The sequence below is a fragment of the Callithrix jacchus genome, chromosome 7, assembly GCF_049354715.1.
Source record: "Callithrix jacchus isolate 240 chromosome 7, calJac240_pri, whole genome shotgun sequence".
In the NCBI taxonomy this organism is placed as follows: Eukaryota; Metazoa; Chordata; class Mammalia; order Primates; family Cebidae; genus Callithrix; species Callithrix jacchus.
This window is the reverse complement of record NC_133508.1, coordinates 138426834-138448863: the sequence shown is the minus strand read 5'-3', so window position 1 is coordinate 138448863 and position 22030 is coordinate 138426834. Positions and strand designations below refer to the sequence as shown.

The 22030-nt window shown below is 37.9% G+C and overlaps 1 protein-coding gene across 7 annotated transcripts in view; it reads right to left on the bottom strand.

The window, feature by feature from the left end:
• VAV3 (vav guanine nucleotide exchange factor 3) overlaps window positions 1–22030 on the bottom strand; it is a 393845-nt gene that overhangs the window by 179169 nt on the left and 192646 nt on the right. For all 7 annotated transcript variants that reach the window (XM_035252253.3, XM_017974986.4, XM_009001808.4 and 4 more), the window contains 7 exons: window positions 19048–19106; window positions 16607–16672; window positions 10576–10684; window positions 8511–8603; window positions 6292–6360; window positions 4296–4399; window positions 2929–3028 (listed from right to left, as the gene is read on the bottom strand). In XM_035252253.3, the coding sequence (XP_035108144.3) occupies window positions 2929–3028; window positions 4296–4399; window positions 6292–6360; window positions 8511–8603; window positions 10576–10684; window positions 16607–16672; window positions 19048–19106 (600 nt within the window). The remainder of the gene's footprint in view (window positions 1–2928; window positions 3029–4295; window positions 4400–6291; window positions 6361–8510; window positions 8604–10575; window positions 10685–16606; window positions 16673–19047; window positions 19107–22030) is intronic.

Sequence of the window (22030 nt, the reverse complement as noted above, 5' to 3'; positions counted from 1 at the left end):
TTTCTGATTTTACCATTTCTCACATAACTATGGTGTTCTTCAAAAAAAATAAATAAAAAGCTATACAAACATAATTATTAGTGAGCAACCTCGTAAGTCAAAAATCCTCACACAATTGCACATCCCAGCCCAAGGACCTTTCCAGTTCATGGGTGGAGTTGTGCTTAAGAAAATACACTTTTGCTTACAAGTTTGTTCTTCTTTGCCCACACTTAGTTTTTCTGGCACATGGAATGATATATTATCAGGGGATCCAAAACAAACACAATTAACTCCAGCAATCAGTGATTTAATGAGTATGTTTGACTACCGATATTAGGCAAAATGAACTGGGGACACATCCTAACATGTTAGCTGTGTCATCAATTGCTGCAGTTCATTAGAAGGACAACTATTTCAACCAGTTTCTTACTTCTACAGATTGCAGAGAGCTCTGAATCATGGGTCTCAAACAGGAAGTTTAATTGTTTATTTACTGTAATGAGTGGGTCTTATCTCTTCAGCTCTTAAGTCTCCTGGAATTAAGGTTATGGCTTATATTTCTTACATTATGCCATCCCAATACGCTGTTAGGAACAGATATATTATACACTTAAAATTTACTATGTTAAAAATATTAGTTTCAAAACTTTGGAGGAAAAAATACTAGTTCCTTTACGATCTAAGTTACAGGCTCAGGAAGTAAAGAAACTGAAATTGTCGGCATTCGCTATACCTGGGAGACAGAGGGTGAAGTGGAAAATGCTTATTAGTGTTGAAAGAATTCTTTCAAAACATCCAGTACCTTGCTTAGCCCCAATTCAATTGTAAAGGAAACAAAAATGGGGTAAGATGAGCCAGGCTTATAGGGCAACATAAATACACTCTTCACCCCTCACCCCATGTTATCTTGGTTCCAAAGTAGAGAAGAAAAAGACAAAATAAAATCAACAAGAACAAAAATAACCACAAAACAGAAGACACAAAGAAGGCAGAAAGACACCAAGAATGAGGCAGTTTTCCTTCTATCATGCTGTGGCTTGTGGGGAGCAGTTCCAACAGAGTATTTGTTGAAGTGTTACATTAAGTATCTGACTTAATACTTTCAATTCAGGACTATGGTTAGAAGTGTGGGCTTTCAAGCTGAGGACAGAACAGGCAGGGGCACCTCACCCTGTGCCTTTCAAACTCAGCCTGAGGTCCTCTCTTTCCCTAAGATGAACATTGACTCCAAAAACTACATACTTAGAGTCCCAGAGTATGCCCATTGGGCAAAACTTTGACAGTAACTGTGAAAGAAGGAAGAACAACATTCATACAAGACTGAGAATATAATGGAGGTGTGATGGACGACTCGCTCACTCCTATCTGGAAGCACAGTTTTATATCTTTAAGAAAAACTGCTTTAATGTTGTTCTATCAGGAAGTAGGTATACGAGTTGTAAAGTTTTATCATCATATTTTGAGTCACAGTGGCTCACAGCTGTACACTTAGGAGGCTCTATTCTCCAAAGAGGAGCAGGAACTCTTTCCACTAACAATGTTACAAGGATGTTATTTAGTGGTTACTCAGACTACCTCCAATCTTCAAGTCAGCATAATGAAGGAATATTAAGGTACAAAGCAAAAGGATTATGTATCTATTACAGTTACTCGGTGGCCTGCTAATGTGCAAACTGTCTAAGCAGTAGTTTCTCTTTGAGGGAGTTATGAGCTCTGAAATCATGCTAGAGAGGCAAAACAATGAAGGGCTTCTGATTTGAAAATTATCTGCTCCTTGTCTTCTGACTCCAGTGCTACAGTGAACAAAGAATGGGAAAAGGGATTTTAAAGAGGCAAATGAGCCACACACCATTATTTAAGAGCTGGCTATATATCTCTACCTGAAATGTAAGAAAATTCAAATACATGAATATCACATTTAGGATGATAACTCATATGACAATCATTTTTCAAAAGTTCTTGGAAAGCATGAACTCCCCTTCAGAAAAAAGTATGATGTACATAAAACATAACATGGGTTTCCAGACATATAGTCTATTGTGATCAGGTACTCTGTTTATACTAGCCTACTTGCCATTTCTCAAACTTTCCCAACTCTTCTGGTCAAGACATACCAATTGTTCAGGAATGCTCTCCATAGAATCTGATCTGTCAAAGCTCATCCCACTCTTTGGTGATGTAACTCAAATGCTGCCTTTTCAGATGAATCTTCTACAATCTCCCCACACTCAAGTTGGTAGATACAGTCTTACAGAGCCCTATTATACAGGGCATCTCACGTGCTAATTAATTCTATCATATTTGTGTTTGTCTTCTCTTCCTTCTTGTGGGTAATATCCATGTCCTTTTAATACACTGGCCTCTAAATGTCTTATTTTTAGTAAACATCTCTCTTATTTTGTTGTTTTTGAGACAGGTTCTTGCCTTTTCACCCATGCTGGAGTGCAATGGTGCCATCATAGCTCACTGAAGCTTCAAACTCTGGGGCTCAAGTGATCCTCCTGCCTCAGCTTCTCAGGTAGCGAGGAGCCACCTTGCCCAGGCATGAACCACCTTGCCCAGCTAACTAGTAAAGATTTTAAATCTACATATACAATATCTAGCATATCTTACTAGTCCTGCACCTCTTACTGTCTATGCTAGTTACTCATAATCTCTCTGAACTTCAGCTTTCTCATCTTATTGATGAATGGTACCTATCTCACAGAGTCAGAAGGACCTAATGAGATAATGCATATAAAACACAGGGCCATAAATGTTAGATTTTACTACTGTTACTATTACTACCATATTAGTACTCTATAGAGCTATTTAAATGTTTTATAAAATTGATGTGAAATTCTATTTAAAATACTGGAAAATGTACTGTTGCACTGATCATAAAGAGGAATACATTGCTTTTAGGTTTATTTTGCTTTATGTCACAAACAAAAAGTAAATAGGCACCTCTAATTTCAGTTTGACATCTTCTTTTGTCTTAGAAATGTAGTCTAAACTAGAGATGGCTGACTCCACTCCACTGCAGTACTGCCCATAAATAACCAATCTGAAAGGGAAAAAGAGGAAGAAATCTGTAAAACATAAAACAAGAATGAACTGGAGGGGGAAAAGGCAGAATCTTCATGTCTTTAAAAGTATAGTTAGGGATAACCAAAATAGCAGTAGAAATTATTTTTAATATACATCACATACACAGTCATAGAATGAGGGTCACTCATTTTTATATTAATGACTAATTTTTAGTGTCAACTTTGAATGAGATTAATTCTATGTACATTTTGATAGCAGGTAGAATTTACAAACTGGCTTAATGATTGTTAATGTTATTTGCGTATACATAAATGCATCTCAAAAACGAAATTAAAAATTTCTGTTAAAGCTCTTATTACAGATAAATCTTTTTATCTCTAAACACAAAGTTTTATTTTCCACTACAATTTCATGGCAATCACTACGTACCACTCCTTCATTAATCAATCTACTCCTTGCTACTTTTTAAGGAACATAAATCATCTGGAGAGAGGAAAATGAGAGACCTGAACTGTGCTGGACAGAAGACACCTCATATCACATGGAATCTGACCCACTTCAGGGAAGGTATCTCTGTAGTAATACAAGCATTTTGTAAAAAGTTCAGTTGGTTTATTCTTTCTCTTAACTCTCCACTAGAAAAAAACTACTAATACAATGTGAATATTTATCGAAGACTTGATGTAAAGCTATTAATTAGCCACCTCTTAGTACTAGGAAATATGTTGCTTGATTTGAAAAGAGAGATAATTATATTTTAAGTAAAATTTCCTGATACTCCAATTCATATAAAATTGTCAGGAGATTTTTGTTTTAACTTAGAGAGAGAAACTGACCCTGAGAATCTAATACTCTAAAACAGAGAGGTCATAAAATACTAGAGTTGGATGAAAAGTGAAAGCATTAGGTACCAGCCAATCTACCTCCAGTGTTTACAGATGGGGACAAAGAGGCTCAGAGAGTTAAAAATGACTTACTGCAGATTATGTTGCTCAGTAATGATAAAGCCTATAAAAGAATCTCAGTTTTTTAAATTTGAAATGCAAAAAAAAATAAGGACCATATTGGGTCCTCCCCCGCCCCTTTCTTCTTATTCTTTTTTTTTTTTTTAAGTACACGTACAGAACTCAAACTACCACTCTGAAAGTAACTGTCTCATGTTCTAATTATTGCTAGGTAGTAGTGAAATAAACAGTAGTCATAGCTATTTGTTAGCTATTTTAATACTAGCCTTTATTATAATTACAAACTAAGGCCCACAAAACTTAAACTTCAAAAGTTACCTTTCCTTGTAGTTAATAAAAACTTGGTACAAATTCTGGTCATTTTTATTTACAATGGAATCATGAATCTCTTGCATTAGGTTCCGATGAAGTTTTACAAGTTCCTAAGAAAACAATGTGAAAGGAAAGTAGGAATCAGAACCAAAAACTATGCCTCAAACCCAGAATCCCTTTTGTTGCTAGACTTGCCACTCAGGATATGCTGAATGCTCTCAATACATAAACTGCTTCCACTAATAAAGAAAGAGGGAAAAGGAGAGGGAGGGAGAGAAAGGGGGAGGAAGGGGAGGAAGCAGAGGGAGAGGACAGAGTAGAAGAGGAGGAGGGGGAGCAGGGGAAGGAAGGGAGCAAAAAGAAGGAAGATAAGAGGAAGGCGGAGGAGAGGAAGGGGAAGAAAGGGAGACAGGCCATGCAGATGGAAAACAGCAATTTCAGATCTGACTTGAAATGTCAGTGTCCTGTGAAAGAAGAAATCATCTCACTAGTTATTAAAGGATAATTTATTCCTTGTGTGAAAATATGTACAGCTCATTTTTGTTTTATAATCATTGTAAATTTTTAAATAAAACTGTCCAAGTGCCTAATGTTTTATTGACAGGACAAAGTAATGACTCATGTCCTTGTGACACAGAAATGTAGATTTGTACTTTGGTCAATAAGTGGTGTCCTGGTGCTAAGCTAACAATAATCAGACTAAATTACTTGAAACCAGACAACTAATGGCATAAATAAGGAGCAAATAAATTGTATTAGTTTACTGGAGCAACTCAAAATGTCAGAATTTCACATTTTACCCAATAAGCAACTAATTTTCAGTCAAGCAGTAAATACAAGTCACAGCCAGGACATGAGGCAACTTGAACTAGGTGCCAGTTCTCCCATTATCTCATCCTGTGTACCTTGGAGCATGTGCTGACTCCACAGCATGCTCTTTCCTTAGTAGGGTGGAAAGTAAACATGAAGATGTGGGCTCTAAGTTATAATGACCATACTTAAGCGGTCCAAGATCCTTATCTTTCCCAAATGTGCAGTTTGTTTAATGCTAAACTTTCATCTGATATTGTGCATGTTATAAATCAACAAGAATTTCTTCATTCAGCCAAAATGAGAGATAAGGATGGCATGCCATTGCTTACCAAGTGCTGCTGAGCAACACAGAACACAACAGAATCAAAATATAAAGAACTGCTCAGGAAATACAAAGAGGCCTGTGCATAAAAGCTTATACACATTCATCATGTATGTGTGCACACATGTATGGGGGTAGGGACATATAAACCAAATTAAGTCCTAGAGGTCTGAGAACTTGAATCTTGCCTAGCATTACCTCACTTGGCATGGCATTTAACTTGCTTCTAGATTTCTGGGCAAATATCCTTTTAAGATTGTAAGCTTCTGGTAAGGTGCCCTGAAACTTGAAATGCTTACATAAATGTCAATGAAAAAAAAAAACTCCTCAAACTTTACAATTAAAATAGTCTGTCAAATCATAAGGAAGTAGTCTATTTCAGAAGTAGGAGTTAACGGTGGATACAATTGGAAGCAGAAAGCACCAAACAGTAGAAGCTGAAGACGTGGAGGAATGGAGGAAAGTAGGGGAAACTGACGTAGTGAGGACATCACCTACAAGACAAGGTCTGAGGAGCTGGAAGAGCAACAGAGCTCCACAGGGAAGTGTGGGGTGGAAGGGGACCCCCAGATTATTTGAGACTACTTCTTCATAACAAACAGTCAAGAATAATACATAAAATTCATGTATCCATTTGTGTTCTTCATACATGCTGACTGACTTTTGGTTAAAGATATGATACATCAGTTATTTCAAGAAAACAGGATATAGAAACTAGAAAAGCAAAATACTAATAACAATAATAATAACAGGGCCAAAATTCTTAAAGAATACAGAACAGTGTTAAAATAAGGATCCGGAACCCCCTAAGGAAATGAGGATTTTATCAAAGTATACTGCAATTTTAGCTAGCATATTTTTACTTACAGGAATGTTGATGAATACTGAATCAAATTCTGCTGCTGTCAGAAATCTTTTTAGTGGCGCCATGAAATACTAAGAGGAAAGAAGAAAATAGTAATTAAGTATAACTCATCCCAATCTATACAATAGTTTCTCACCAACAAACAACAAATATTTTTTGAAAATCAGTTGTTGATCAGCATTATAAACACCAAAAAAAGTAGAAAATATTTTCTCTAAAAATTTTACAAGTGAAGAGAGATATAAAGACATAAATATAAGCTAATATTAATACATTTAAAGTATAAAATAAAAAGGTTTAGACAATAAATGCTTTCAAAAGGAAGGAAGAATGCTGCTGTCTGAGTTGGCAAACAATGACAACATTTTAAGATGTACATGAAGACGTACACAGTAACATGTCTCAAATATTTTGTGGAGATTCTAGATCTCTGAGCTCAATAATCTATGTATACAGTTTATGAATTATTCCTTGAGAATTTTAGTTTCTGGCCTACCATATGTCTTTCATTCTTGGCATTCTCAGAATCTGTGCAAAGGATCCCTCCAGTACTGGTCTCTAAGTTCCTTGACCACAATAATCTTGTGCTCCACTCTAGCTCAACTCCTAAATCTTACGGCATACCCACAGACTTCATCACCATCAACAACGTCATATGCTCCATAGCACTAACTTCAAGGAATCAACTCTCTAACCACAACCTCCTACCTTTACAGCTTACTCCTTCAAGGAAGGATTCAGCCCTATGGGGTGAGCCAATTCTCTAACTGTCCCACCTCCCTCATGTTGTCATTTCCTTCCCAACCCAGTTTATACTCCATGAATTGCTTCCCTACAAATACTCTTGCCCTCTCTTCTTCTGTTGTGCTTTTCTAGAAAAACAAATACCCTGATCAAATCTAGCTTGCCACATATTTTTTTGCCTGTACCTAAGAAGTTAAGCATGGACATTACTGATAGTCTAATTTTAAATATGACCGCAAAACTCAACTGTGCCTGTAATGCTACACAGTGCTACTACAGTTCCCTAGGTAATTTAGTCTCCTACTCTTCTAAATGATGCTTCCATAACTTCACTTCTTTCCCTAATCTCTAGATGTGAGAGTCTCGAGAGGTGGCCTCAAACCTCTTCCCTAACATGTATTCCCTGGGTGATCTCACTTAGTCCCAGGGCCTTCATGCCATTGTGTGATGATAATGGCCCAATCTATACGTCAATTCAATCTTTCGCCTTAATGCCTCAGGTTTATATACCTAACACCCTTCTCAAGGAATCCCACTGGAAGTCTAATAGGTATCACAAATTTCACAGGTTCTAACAGATTCCTGACTTCCAAGCCTGTCCTTCCCCATCTCTGTAATCTTCGCTGTTCTTGCAATTGCTCATACCAAAACCTACCAGTCATCCTTGACTTCTTTTTCTCAGATCCTTTACCTAATTCATCATCCAATCCAGCTGGCTCTATGTTTGAAATTTATTCAGAAGCTGACTACCCATCCCATCATTTTTGTCATCTTTATTAACACAATTTTCTTCTAATTCTTCTCCTAGTTACAACTCTTGCCTCACAAGGGCCAAAATGAGAGTTTAAAGACTTAAATTACATCAAGTCACTTCTTCTCACAACACTTCCCAATGTCCCTGCGTGGCCTGGAGGCCCCCAGCTCTCCCACCTCATGCTTAGTCCCCTTCCCTTGTTCTGCTCCAGCCACACTTGACTGCTGCTGTCCCTGAAGCATGTGCTGAACACTTTCCCTCTCTCCCAGGAATTATCTTCACTGGCATATGTGCACAGCTTATATTCTCAATTCACTTAGCTGCCCATGGAATCTTGTCATGGAGGCCTTCCACTACCACTCTTTATAAAATGCCACCAGCCCTCCCCAATCACTATCTTATGCCCCAGCCTTATTTTTCTTCAGGAAACTTATGACCATCTGGCATATTTATTTGCTTAGATTCTAAACTTTCCCATGGGAAAAGTGTCATTGGAGTTTTGTTGTATTTATTACTAGAACTTTAGTCCCTGAAACAGTGCCATTCAGGTGCTAAGACATCCATAAATAGTTGTGAAATGAATAAATCTGCTTTGAGATCTTTAAATAAAAAGATCTCCTAAAAATTGGAATATTCTACATACATTCAGAAGAAACAGTGAGTCTAATATATTAACTATATTAGGCAGTATTTGGACATCAAAGATAATACCCGATGACTTACTTTCTCTATAGACTCCAAAGTTTCTGTGTATTTTTCTTCTGTCTGCTTAATTTCTGCTAGACAACAAGTTCGTATATCATTTTCTGGACATTTCTGCAGTTAGAATTATGAAAATAAAATGATTTAATAAAATTCATATAATAACCAATCAGGAAGTAGAGATATAAAAGCATCGCTAATTTTCTTAAACTTTCCTTTCTAATAAAACATGCAATTAAGACACCTAAGTGCATTTGCGAGGTATCTTTGCTGTTTTTACAAGATCTTGAATGATGTAAATGAAAAAGATTTAGATTAAAAAATATGCTTCTGAATGTAGACAGTTTCTTTAAGTTAAAACATCTTTTAATAAAAATGTTAATGAAATTGGAGTACAGCATGCTTTACGAATACTATAGAAATAACTGCAAAAACAATAAAAGGGTATTCAGTAAAGTAAGTAAAAAGCTTTAATATTTTTCCCAACATTATCATTTCACTGCCTGACTTTTTAACTAAGTATTTAAGATTGGAAGTGGTAGAGCGCAACACTCAAATCAAAGATTCTGGAATCTGATGGAACTGGGTTCAATACCGGTTTGGTTATTAGCTTTTCTAACTGTGAAGGAATCACTAAATTTCTCTGTGACTCAGTTTTCTTATCTATGAAACAGAGAGAATTACAGTATCAACCCTAAGGAATGGTAAATGACATAAACAGTGTAAAGCCCTTAGCACTTTGCCAAGTGCCCACGAAGAGTCCTGTCCATCTAAATTGTTATCACTGCTCACCCCATCAGCTGAGTGAGGACTGCCCTTGGGGGAGACAGTGAAAAATGTGCTGGCATCCAATGCAGTTAACAAGTATAGGAGGAACAGACAATACTGTGTCAACTAAAAACGTTATGAAAATGCTGCCACAAATGATCTGTCAGCATGGGCAGTGGTTAAAACACACTTTCATTATATTTCCCGAACACAGGCAGGTACTCGTTTCCATTCCACAGAAGCTACTGGACAACCCACCAGCCTTTTATTAAAAGTAGAAGCATAGAGAATACTGAGCACATTCATCAAAGCACTGTGGAAACAAAAATTACCATGCAGCTGATGAAGAAAAGTCTTCAATATACAAGAAAAATGTATTAAGAGCATAAGCAACTGACTTTTTTGTTGTTTCAAATTGTAAGTGGGAAAATAATCCAAAGTAATCCTTTCTGAATGTTCTAGATATATTAATAGCAGATAATGTTTTGAGGACTCATATTGGCTACGACAATGTCTGAAACTGAATTTACAAAATAGAAGGAAAGCCAGGAGGCTTATCATGAAACACAAGAAAAATGGTACTACATAGTAATACTTAACAAATGTGAAGAAACACTCCTTAATATATATTTTATCTTATATCAAATTTAAAGGGAAAAAATTACCTATGTTGTAAGAAATTTACTTTTATAAGTGTATAATTTTGGCCAGGTGTATGGCTCACGCCTGTAATCCCAGCACTTTGGGAGGACGAGGCAGGCGGATCACCTGAGGTCAGGAGTTTGAGACCAGCCTGACCAACATGGAGAAACCCTATCTCTTTTAAAATATAAAATTAGCTGGGCATGGTGGTGCTTGCCTGGAATCCCAGCTACTCGAGAGGCTGAGGCAGGAAAATCGCTTCAACCCAGGAGGCAGAGTTTGCATTGAGCCGAGATCGCGTCATTGCACTCCAGCCTGGGCAACCAGAGCAAAACTCTGGCTCAAAAAAAAAAAAAAAGCATAATTTCATGAATCCCTAAAATTCAATTCTACTACCACCCTGCCATTATTTAGCTGGGTGGCATTTCATTTCTCTCTCTTGGACTTTGTTTCCTTACTAGCAAAATGAAAAGATCAGACCGAAGATTCCCTATGGTTGTTTTGAAGTCTGAAGGGCCATGCATATGTCTCCAAATGCAGTAACAAGTCATAATTATATAGCTAAAAGCAAGCAAAGGTTAAAAAAGTCCCAGCAGAGGTTACATAAATTAATATGTTAATTAGTCTTTCCTAATAAAATATTCAGAGTAACTTTAAAAACAAGTAAAAGTCCTACGGGTTGATGTGCTTCCTCTGCCTTCATTAAGTCCTCATAGACTTCTCCACCTTCGTCTTCTCCATAAACACAGTCATAGAGATCTTCTTCATCTTCTACAAGGGTTTCACTACAACAAAGGTTATGATATAAGGTCATTTTCTATTATGCAATAAATGCAATCGCTAGAAATAGCCTACTGGGTTTTAGTAGAATATCCAGAAAGGAAATAAAAAGGAATTAGTGGGAAGAGTTCAAAAGGCTTACATTATGACTCTGTCCCTCTTAGTAAGTACAATGACAAACAAGTACAGAATCCAACAGTGAGTGCAGTGGCAGCTATCGTTTACTGGGTAGTTACTATATATAAGCACAAAAATAATCATTCTACATATATTATCTTACATAATTCATCCAACATTATCAGGTATGCATTATTATTTAATCCATTAAAGAGATGAGGAAGTTGAAAGACCAAAAGGTTATTCGACTTTATAAATAAGGCAGCTAGTCACTGGCAGATCCAATATTTAAAACCAAGACTGTCTTAACTGCAAGTGTTTTACCCACTCTATCATACTGCCTCCCATTTTTCATAGTTCAAGACCTCAGTTTCATCAACTGTATTAAAGGGTATAATATGGAGAAAACAGGAGAATTAAATTGTATCTAGTGTGTCATAAATGGTCTTTTAAAAGCATCAGTTACTGCAGTGTTATTACAGGATCTAATCCGGTGGTTTTTAAACCATGCTCTTTCAAGCCCACTCAGAGGATACCTACCAGTTCCCCATCAACCAGACCCTTCCTTTAACTGTTTTATTTGTTTGCATCTTTTATCAAGGTTCCCAAGGTCACAAATGTTCTGAATAAACAATTTAAAATCTCCTGCTGGTCTCCCAGCAGTTGAAAATAATCCCTATTTCTAAATAATCCCTGTTTCTAAAGTTTCCACCAGCACTCACATAACTACTGCATCTTTCCAACAGCTGAGATTGTAAACCCATTCGGTCATTGCATGTCCTGTTACTACTCCTCAAGTTTTTCCTTTTAGTCGAAGACATCTATAAACGCCTTCTATTAACCAGTGATCTCAAAGAATTGAGATTAACCAGTTTCAAATATTGGAGACAAGCATTCATATCTCTGAGAAAGAAATTCAATTTCTTTAATACTATCAGTCCTTTGTCTCTCTCCTGGGTCTGTGCGGATAGAACATTAAAAATTGATACATCCACAAATAAAAACAATGTAACTGTAAATGTCACTCTGCAACATGGAACATTTTTCAAAGTAGGTCCAATCACACGGTTGTCTATGTTTGTCATGAAGGATTATTTGAAGGTATTTGACAGGAATAAACTGTTAAACACTTGGAGAAAAGGAAGGTATATTAAGGGAGAGGGATCTGTTGGTAACAAGCTTCAGAGAACACTGTTCTGAGAAAAATTCGTTCCAGAGCTAGTGGTCCACCCACCCACTCATCCAGCCAGCCAGCCATCTATCCATCCCAATGACATTTACTAATGTCTGAGTTCCAGAATTTTCCATGTTGAGAATGTACACATCAAGAAGGCCCAGGAATTCTCCTAGTCTAGTATGGTGAACAGTACATAACCTACAAATGTCATTCTGGGCTGGGTGTGGTGGTTCACGCCTTTATGTAATGACAGCACTTTGGGAGGCTGAGATGGGTGAATCACTTGAGGTCAAGAGTTTGAGACCAGCCTGGTCAACATGGTAAAACCCTATCTCTACTAAAAAGACAAAAATTAGCTGAGCGAGGTGGTGCACACCTATAATCCCAGCAACTCAGGAGGCTGAGGCAAGAGAATCACTTGAACCCAGGAAGCGGAGGTTTCAGTGAGCAGAAATCATGCCATGGCACTCCAGCCTGGGTGACAGAGTGGGACTCCCTCTCAACAACAAAAAAAGAAACAGAAACAGAAACAGAAAGTGGGGGAGAGGAAGGGAGGGAGGGAGGGAGGGAGGGAGGGAGGGAGGGAGGGAGGGAGGAAGGAAGGAAGGAAGGAAGGAAGGAAGGAAGGAAGGAAGGAAGGAAGGAAGGCAGGCAGGCGTGTGTAATTCTATACATGCAACAAAAGAGATGAGTGTAAAATACAGGAGCAGAGGAAAGAATAACTCTCACTAAAGAAGTTAGGGAAGGCTTCCCAGAAGATACTACATCTGAGCTAGATCTTGACTATACTTATCAATTTATTCAATAGGTATAATATTTGCTGTAAAAGTACTGTGTGCCAGGAGACATGGCTGCAGACTAGGCAGGCACAGTTTCCACTCTCCTAGAACTTCAGAGGGCAGCAGGAATGACACACACTCAATTAATAGAGGGAGACAGCAGTCCAGACAAAGGATACTAACACATGCAAAGGCAGATGGATGAGAGGAACCATGGAACCTCACTCAGTGTGACCAGTGAGTAGGGTACCCCCACCTCCAGAGAAGCGTTGAAACCAAACTTTAAAGGACCATGCACTCTGTGAGCTCAACCTTATCCTGGGCATCAGGGAGCCAACAGGTGTTTTGCATGGGGGTAAAGACAGGCAAGGAGATCAGTAAGCCAAGAAGTGAAAGACTGTGTGTGAATAAATATTCAGAGTTGTAACTAAGGTAAAGACAGATGAGGATAGGAACAGAGAGACGTAGGAGACTGAGACAACCAGACTTGGTGACCGCTGAGATTAAGAGAGACAGAAGGAGCGAAGAGAAAGGAGATTTCTACTTTGGGAGACTAGGGAGATGGTGAGTCATATTGTCAGTAATATAATTTCCATACTGAGGGGTTCAGGCAGGCAATCTGGCCAGAATACAGTAGGGCAGGCAAATAGGTTTGAACATTTTCTGTATCACATCAAAGGACAGGGAGGTCTGATGAGTTCATGAGGGAGTTGAGATATAAAATGATGAAAAAACAGGTTCTGCATTGGAGGGGATCCTGTTCTGAAGAAAAACAGACTGAAATTCACTTCTCTGGCACTCCTAATCCCAGCATGCCTGGCTCTACTTCCTAATTATCACCACCCCTGCAAAAAGAGTCAAGCTTGCTGAAGTCTTACATTTGACTTTTCCCATGACAGTAAAGAATGAATCATATACATTCACACAGAGTTTTCTCTACTTTGTTTTGTGGTGGGTGGGGATGGAGTGTCACTCTGTCATCCAGGCTGGAGTGCAGTGGCACAGTCTCAGATCACTGCAGCCTCCACCTCCTGGATTCCAACAATTCTCCCGCCTCAGTCTCCCAGGTGGGTGGGATTAGAGGCACATGCCAACATGCCCAGCTAATTTTTGTATTTTTAGTAGAGATGGGGTTTCACCATGTTGGCCAGGCTGGTCTCGAACTCCTGACTGCAGATGATCCGCCTGCCTCAGCTTCCCAAAATCTTAGGATTATAGGTGTAAGCCGCCATGCCCAGCCAACTTTTCTCTATTTTAAGACCTATAAGAATGACATGCATGTGTTAGCGCATGTGGGCATGCAAGCACATAAATGCAACACACACACAAGACTGGTCTAGAAATGTTTGGTTTTTGTTATTCAATCCTATACTAAAAGAAAATACAATGCTTTTCTTGCTAACAGCTTGGTAGACAATTTCTGATTTCTGAGCCGGAAAAGAAGAGCTATGATATTTTTCAAATGGTCAATAAATCAACAACAATTGATATTAGCTTTCCTGTCTTACGGCCAGCTACATATGGGCGTGTCTGGCACCCTGATGGTATAAGTAGCAGAACTGAGGACATTGTATAGTGTAGCTTTTACCTGCCCTCTCCACGCCATCCCATGGCTTTCTCTCCAACTTAGGAAAAAATAATTGCCACCACAGTGGGGACCAGGCCAGTATTTATTCCGAGGGTTTCCCTTTGGGTAAATTCAGCCCCAAAAGTTAAAATTAGGTATATTTTCCCATAGAAATTGTAACAAAGCTGAGACTAAAAATCAAGCTGTCACGGCAAACTCAAAACTAAGCATTTCTAGGGATAATACAATACATTTGCTTTTTTTTAAAAAGATAACTCTAACTTGCCTGTAATCCTTAGGAGGCCGAGATGGGTAGATTGCTCGAGCCCAGGAATTCGAGACCAGCTGGGGCATATTAAATAAACAATTTTTAATACCTCAAATACATTTGGACCTTCTTCCACCAGGTAGAAATTTAAAGCAGACTGCCTCTCACAGAGAAAGAGCTGGCATCTCAGAGCAGCCAATTCAGGAAACCAAGGTTTTCGCCAAATTTAACTAGGAACGTATCCTCACTGGCTTTATTCTAACATCAATTCTGCCTTTTAAAAATCAGTGAAAAAAACAATATGGGGAAGCTATAAAAATTTATAGGTGTAAGTCACCACTGGTATGGGTTAAAAAGGAGTATCATCACGGCACTGGAAATTATACATTCTCCTTACTTTAAGTAATCTGAGTACACTGCTGATAATCTCAGTTACTTTGTGAAGACTGCAACCAATTCAGTAAAACAGCTGGCACTATCTTGCTTAATATTGGTGAGTTCTTAGAGATTTCAAGAGATAAGAAACTATTCTTAATCGATATTTAAAATATAAGACTGAAAGGTCATTCTGATGGCACCTGTCCTGGAAAGAGCTGCTGTCTATCCATCCATGTGGTGCAGTCGGTGCTCGCTTCCTCTGCTCTTCTACTAAAAGCTCTGAGAGGGGCAAGTCAGGTTGTATCTGTAAGTTGGTGCTATGACTAACAACCTCTGCTCTAGAATAAGGGCTGTGTGAAGTTCAAATCCAAAGACTACTATGTACTGGCAATATCACCTCCAGCAATTTACTAGGCTTTTCAAAATTCAGTTTTCTCCCTTTTGAACTATGAAGATACAATAACAACCTAATAATAGTGTAGTATTACATGAGATAGTGCATGTAACCTGGCTAGCACACAAATGGACACTCAGTAAACTCTTATCATTATTGCCAGCTGTAATGCCTGGCAAACAATAGATGCTAGATGCAATTTTGACTTACTAATTCAGAAAACAAATACTTATTGAGTACCTACTATGTGCTAGACACTGTGAAGTTCTAGGAATACAGCCATGAACAAAGCGAAGTCCCACACCTCACAAAGTTTACCTTCTAATGAGGAGACAAACAGTAAAGGAAGCAAACCAAGACTGTCTCGGGCATTGGCAAATGCTGTAAAACACAGCAACGGGAGGGGGTGGCGGCAATTTTAGACATGGCAGTCACAGAAGGCCTCTCTGTAGAGGGACATCTGAGCAAAGACTTGAATGCTGAAAGGACAGTCAAATAGACAGAAAGAACAGCACGTGCAAAGGTCACAACACTAAACAAGCCCAGTGTGTTGGGTGTATAAGGAAGGAGAGATGAATGAAGGATGAATTTCCATAGCATTTGAATCTGCCTTGGGGCATAATCTATTTCTTATTATGATTCTTTGCAAACATGCCTGATCTATGTCATCAGTTCCTTGAGGAGTAAGGATCATGCTTATATTTATTTGTAATTTGTACAAGTCACTCAATCAGCAGAAGATAATCGGCTGCAAGGCCCTTTTGCCTCTCCTGACTATTAAATAATAAAGCTCTAAAGGATTCTGTGTTCAGAAAGAACACCGTCTACTAAAACATCCCAGCTAGCTCCAACCCACACTTCTCTCTCCCTTCCTTGAACTTATAAGGCATGCACCATGTGTCCCACAAATCCAGCAGCAGGTCTTATTTCTTTTTAATTGTTCCATAATTGTCTAACTCCAATTTTATCTACTACTTCTGCTATGCCTTTGAGAAACTCTGAAATTGTACTTCATTACAGTATGTTTCTTCATTCTTCACAGGGACACCACAACAGGAACAAAAACTCAGTTGAAGTACATTTTCTTGTAAAGCTTTCCATCGCCAGTTTAAGGTTAATTCTTACATGTCTCAGTAACTGAGACACTTTTCTTCCTTCAAATAGCTTACTTTAATATCCACAGTTAAAACCCACAATGGACGCATAAACTGACAGTGGCTAAATTTTGCTCAAAATGTTCAACATACTCTATTAAATCAGGAAGGCCTTTGTAGATGTCTTCATCATTAATGCTTTCTTCTGTCGGGAAGGGCCTAGGAGGAGGGGGGAAGAAAACATGAATGAATGAGCAACAATCAGGCTGCGCATTTATCTCTCACTAAATATGTAAGTTATCTGCTGCCAAAATGGTCAGATCAGTCACCATGTCTAACAATGTCTAGGGCTTTCCCCAAAGTGCCTGCTCAGTGGCTGTGTCTGAGGTTCCTCTAGGAAGGCTATAACACCTGCCACCTGAAATCATCTGAAGCAATTACAGGTAGTCACCACAGTCACACGTATGGGGGAGGGCATAATGACGTGCTTATGTGATCTCCCACCTGCCACATACCTGCAGGGTCACCTCACCCACTGCAGCTCCCCAAATCAGACAACGAACAGCCGTGCATGTGCCCTTGCCTTCAGCACCCTCTCTTTTCAGCTATGGGATCTGATGACAAATAATTTGGTAACAATCATCCTTCCGTGGCTCACTTCACTAGTGAAGATGAAAATTAGTGGAAGAAAAAAAAATTGTGCCCTTTACAGGCTAACTCCAGTTTTATCTACTACTTCTGTTACACCGTTGAGAAACTTGGAAATTTTACTTCATTGCGATATGTTTCTTTATTCTTCATGGGGGACACACAACAGGAACGAAAAACCAGTTGAAGCAAGTCTTTTTTTAAAGCTTTCCATTGCCAATTTAAGATTGATTCTTACATGTCTCAGTCATTCAGCCACTTTTCATTGTGCCTTTGCAGGGCACGATGACACAGAAATGTCATTTTTCACCCTGACATTTCTGCTCGGACTTTAGTGTATTTAAGTTGTATTTTTTATTTTCATTTATTAGACAAGGCAAATGAGTCAACCAGACCTTGGGGAAAATAGAGTGTTTTCTATATTCCCTATTGAAGAAAATCACACTTTAATATATTTCGTGTTCCCATTGTGTGGCTTCCCTGTTTGCCTCATGGTACTATGTGCTTTTCTCATAACACCAGGATAATGCCTTAAATTTATGTCTAACGAATTCACAATAAGTATACCGTGCCAAAAATTCTACCCTTTTCAGACAGCCAGCATATCACATGTTTCATAAAAACAAGAGGATCCATCAAAATAATAAGTAAGGTTTAAATAATTACTAAATAGTTATATTAAAAAGCTGAGTTTCACACTGACTTATGGATTAATTTAATTCTGAAGACATTTGAGGAGACTAGGTTTTTTCAAATAAATCACAAATATAGTCTGAGAAATATAGTCTCAAAATCATTTTCTATAAATTAAGGCACATTTTATTATGCAAGCTCATTGTAGAAAATACAGATGAGAAAAATGAAATAAGAAAAAAATCTTATTTTTTTTTCAGAATCAAGAATACATAAAAATTTGATCATGCTTTAAAAAAATCTGTTTACATATGACATAAAATATATAGTGCCACAAAAGGTATGCATGTGTTGAAAAGCAAATTAGAAGGAGTTGAACGTGTATCCTTCTGACAGACCACATACATAGAAAGCTGCCAAATTCACGACGCATTTCTAAGAAAGGTCTTGCACACCAGCAGGGCATCTTTCCCGAGCGCACTGTGCTCTGTAGCCAGTGCAGAGAACCCTGGTAAGTCCTCCTTGGATCCTCTCCCTTAGAACGGGAATGTGAGCTGGACACAGAAAAATGGCTGTGACAGCTGGAGACAGAAATATGGAGCACTGAATAAAGAAGGCAAAAAATCCATTCCATTTCCATGAGGCCTGGCTGTGTAGAGACTATTTCTATTTATTTCCTATGTTACTTACATAATACATCTTTATTGACTGATCTAACTTAAGTGTGTAGTATCTGAAACACAGACGGCTCAACGCAACATACACATCTATATTTGCATGCTTAGCAAATGCATAATATCCATCGCAAGGAGATGGCATACTATATTTAACCAATTTACTTCCCAGTTTTTAATTTACTACTGAACTTTCAATACACGCTCTTGTACACGTATTTTATACTTGTCTGATTATTTCTTAAACTCCTAAAAGCTATGAGTTATTATGTTCTACTTTATAGGAAATAAACATATTACAACATATTTTAAAATATTTATTTTCTTAAGCATTTGTGTTTACCTTGAATCATATGTACAGAAATGTTGGAGGAAAGTGAAAAAAAAAAAAAAGAACCACACAAGTGACAGTCACCTGTGAACTGAGAACAACGTTTAGCCAATGTGTTATTCAACTCTATGAATACGTTCTACCTTGCTCAATTAATTGCAAATGTGTACTGGGTACTTACATACCAGGCACTCTTCATGAATGAGACAGACTACCTGTGTGCAAGATGCTTCACAAATAGCAACCATTTAATAAAGAATCCTTACACTGAACTCAATGGGACACGTGAACAACAAAACAGAGCTTACCTGATTCCTGTGGCCAATGCTATAGGCGTTCGAGAAAGTCGTGATAATGTCTCTATAACCTGAGAAAAGAGGAAAATATTAACTAAACATGTAGTTCAGAAAAGGTAAGATTTCTTCTTCCAAAGCTTTTCCAATCTAATATTAACTATAGCAGCAGAAACATATATTTGCAGATGTCACAGAGGTACAGAATGAGAAGCGCCGTGATTGATAAGTGTAAATACCTGGATTACACTTTTGTTCCTTGATTACTCTGAGCAGATTACCAACCCATTTGAGCTGCAGATTCTTTATCAGTATAACAAAAAGTTAGCCTGGGTTACCCCAAGCAAATTATATCTCTTCTTCTACAGAAACTGAAAGATTCTGGAAAGCTGTATTCTCCACTGGCCATAAGAGGCCATTTAAATTAATTTAAATTTTAAAAACAAAAACATTCCAGTTCTGCAGCTGCACTAGCCGTGTGTTAAACGTTCAGTAGCCACATACCTGCGGCCGCCGTAATAAGCTACAGAGTCATCAAAAACTTCTGTCACAGAAAGCTCTACTGGACAGTCCTGTTGTATAACAAAGCAGGTTACGGTGTGGATGGGTTCATAAGCTAGACCGCCTGAGTCTAAACCCTGAGTTTATCATTTATTGGATAGCTCACCTTGGGCGAAGTACTTAATTTCTCTGAGCTTTAGTTTCATCGTCTAGGTAATGCCTATAATACTTAGATGATTAACCATCATTACATTATTGTAGGATTAAATAAGATAGCATGTAAAATATTTAAATAGTACTTATTCTGTATAATCACCAACTTTAAGGAAATTGCCTTAATTTAATTCCAAGTGTTTTCAGAAAAAGTTTTCTACATTAACCTGATTATCTGTTTCAAAGATTCCTTATAAAGATCTTCAGTACGTAATCTTCAGTACGTAAACCTGTTAAATGTGCCCTGCTAGCAACTTTATCCTTCCTTCAATCTTTTGTCCTAAGACTCTCTCTTTTGAAGACTTGGTGAGAAAGCCATTTATCTAAAATGTGATTTTCTCATAAAGTCTGGGTTTTTTCTGTTTTTTGAGAAAGAGTCTCACTCTGTTGCCCAGGCTGGAGTACAGTGGCATGATCTTGGCTCATTATAACCTTTGCCTCCGAGGTTCAAGCAATTCTCATGTCTCCCTCACGTAGCTGGGATTACAGGCACATGCCACCATCCCTGGCTAATTTTCGTATTTTTAGTAGAGATGGGGTTTCGCTATGTTGGCCAGGCTAGTCTCAAACTCCTGGCCTCAAGCAATCCACCTGCCTTGGCCTCCCAAACTGCTGGGATTATAGATGTGAGCCACAGGCCCTGCCATAACGTCTATTTATATGATAATAGACATAATACATCCTAACTCTCAAAAATTTAACAAACACAGCTTAAAGAGGTTCTACTATAAGGCCTCTTCAGAATGAGAGTAAAAAAGGAGAAAAGGCAAAAATCTGTTTCTAAATTACGGTAATCTGAGTCCTTACTTCAGAGACAGAAACATAAAAATGAAGTCTCCATCACTCTGCAGACGCTTCATGCAAGTACCAGCCACACATACACTTACATTCCACTCACTTCACGAAGCGGTCCCATATACATGGTTGTAGTTAAAAATTCCTGGCTTGGGAGTAAGAATACCTGGAGCCCTGACTCATGAGTTTTCAGCTATGCTCACCTTTACTGGCCTCTGTAAAATGCAGACAACAGCTAACTGTTCCATGGAGTTACTGAAGGAATTAAATGAGATGATGCCCATCATATGCTTGACTTGGTAAATGTGAACTTCTATTATTATATAAAATAAATCATACAAAAATAATATTTAATTGAATTACATATAGATGACAATGTATTGCATTCTTGAAAACTGCAGAGGGTACATTTTAAGTGTTCTTACCATAAAAAATACGTGATGTAATGCATATGTTAATTAGCTCCAGTTAACCGTTACACAATGTATACGTATTTCAAAACGACATGTTGTACAAGATCAATACATACAATTTTTATTTGTTAATTTTTTAAAAATTAAGAAAATCTGTTACATAAACAAAAGAGAAGGGAGTAAAACTCTTTAGTATGGTTCCAAAGGGTTAGAAAGAAGCAAAGGACATGGCGACTAGATGAGCTAATTTACTAATTTACTGACCCCAAAATTCTATAGTCTAACCCTAGCCCGCAGCTGTGACCCTAGAAAAACAAAAGAATGAAAATTCAATTGAAACCCTTCATGCAATTTCTTCCTGGTTAAGTGTGTTGAACATCTAATGTCAAAACATACACAACCAATCAGATAAAATTTGCTATCAATTAATACCCCAAAATTAAGATAAAGCATTGTCAGTGAGCTCATAAATTCAGAAGATCAAGAATGAACAATACTAGTAAATTTATCAAAATTAATGCAAAATAAAAACCCTTGCTAAAATATAAAAATTATTCACCATTAAAGATACAGACTGGCAAATTGGATAAAAACCCAAAACCCATCAGTGTGCTGTATCCAGGAAACCCATCTCACATGCAAGGATACATAAAGGCTCAAAATAAAGGGATGCAGGAAGATTTACCAAGCACATGGAGAGCAAAAAAAAGCAGGAGTTGCAATTCTCGTCTTTGATAAAATAGACTTTAAAGTAACAAAGATCAAAAGAGACAAAGAAGGACATTACATAATGGTAACAGGATCAATACAACAAGAAGAGCTAACCATCCTAAATATATATGGACCCAATACAGGAGCACCCAGATATAGAAGGCAAATTCTTAACGACTTACAAAGAGACTTAGACTCCCACACAATAATAGTGGGAGACTTTAACACTCCACTGTCAATATTCGACAGATCAACCAGACAAAAAATCAACAAGGATATCCAGGGCTTGAACTCAGACCTGGAACAAGCAAACCTGATAGACATTTACAGAACTCTCCACCCCAAATCCACAGAATATACATTCT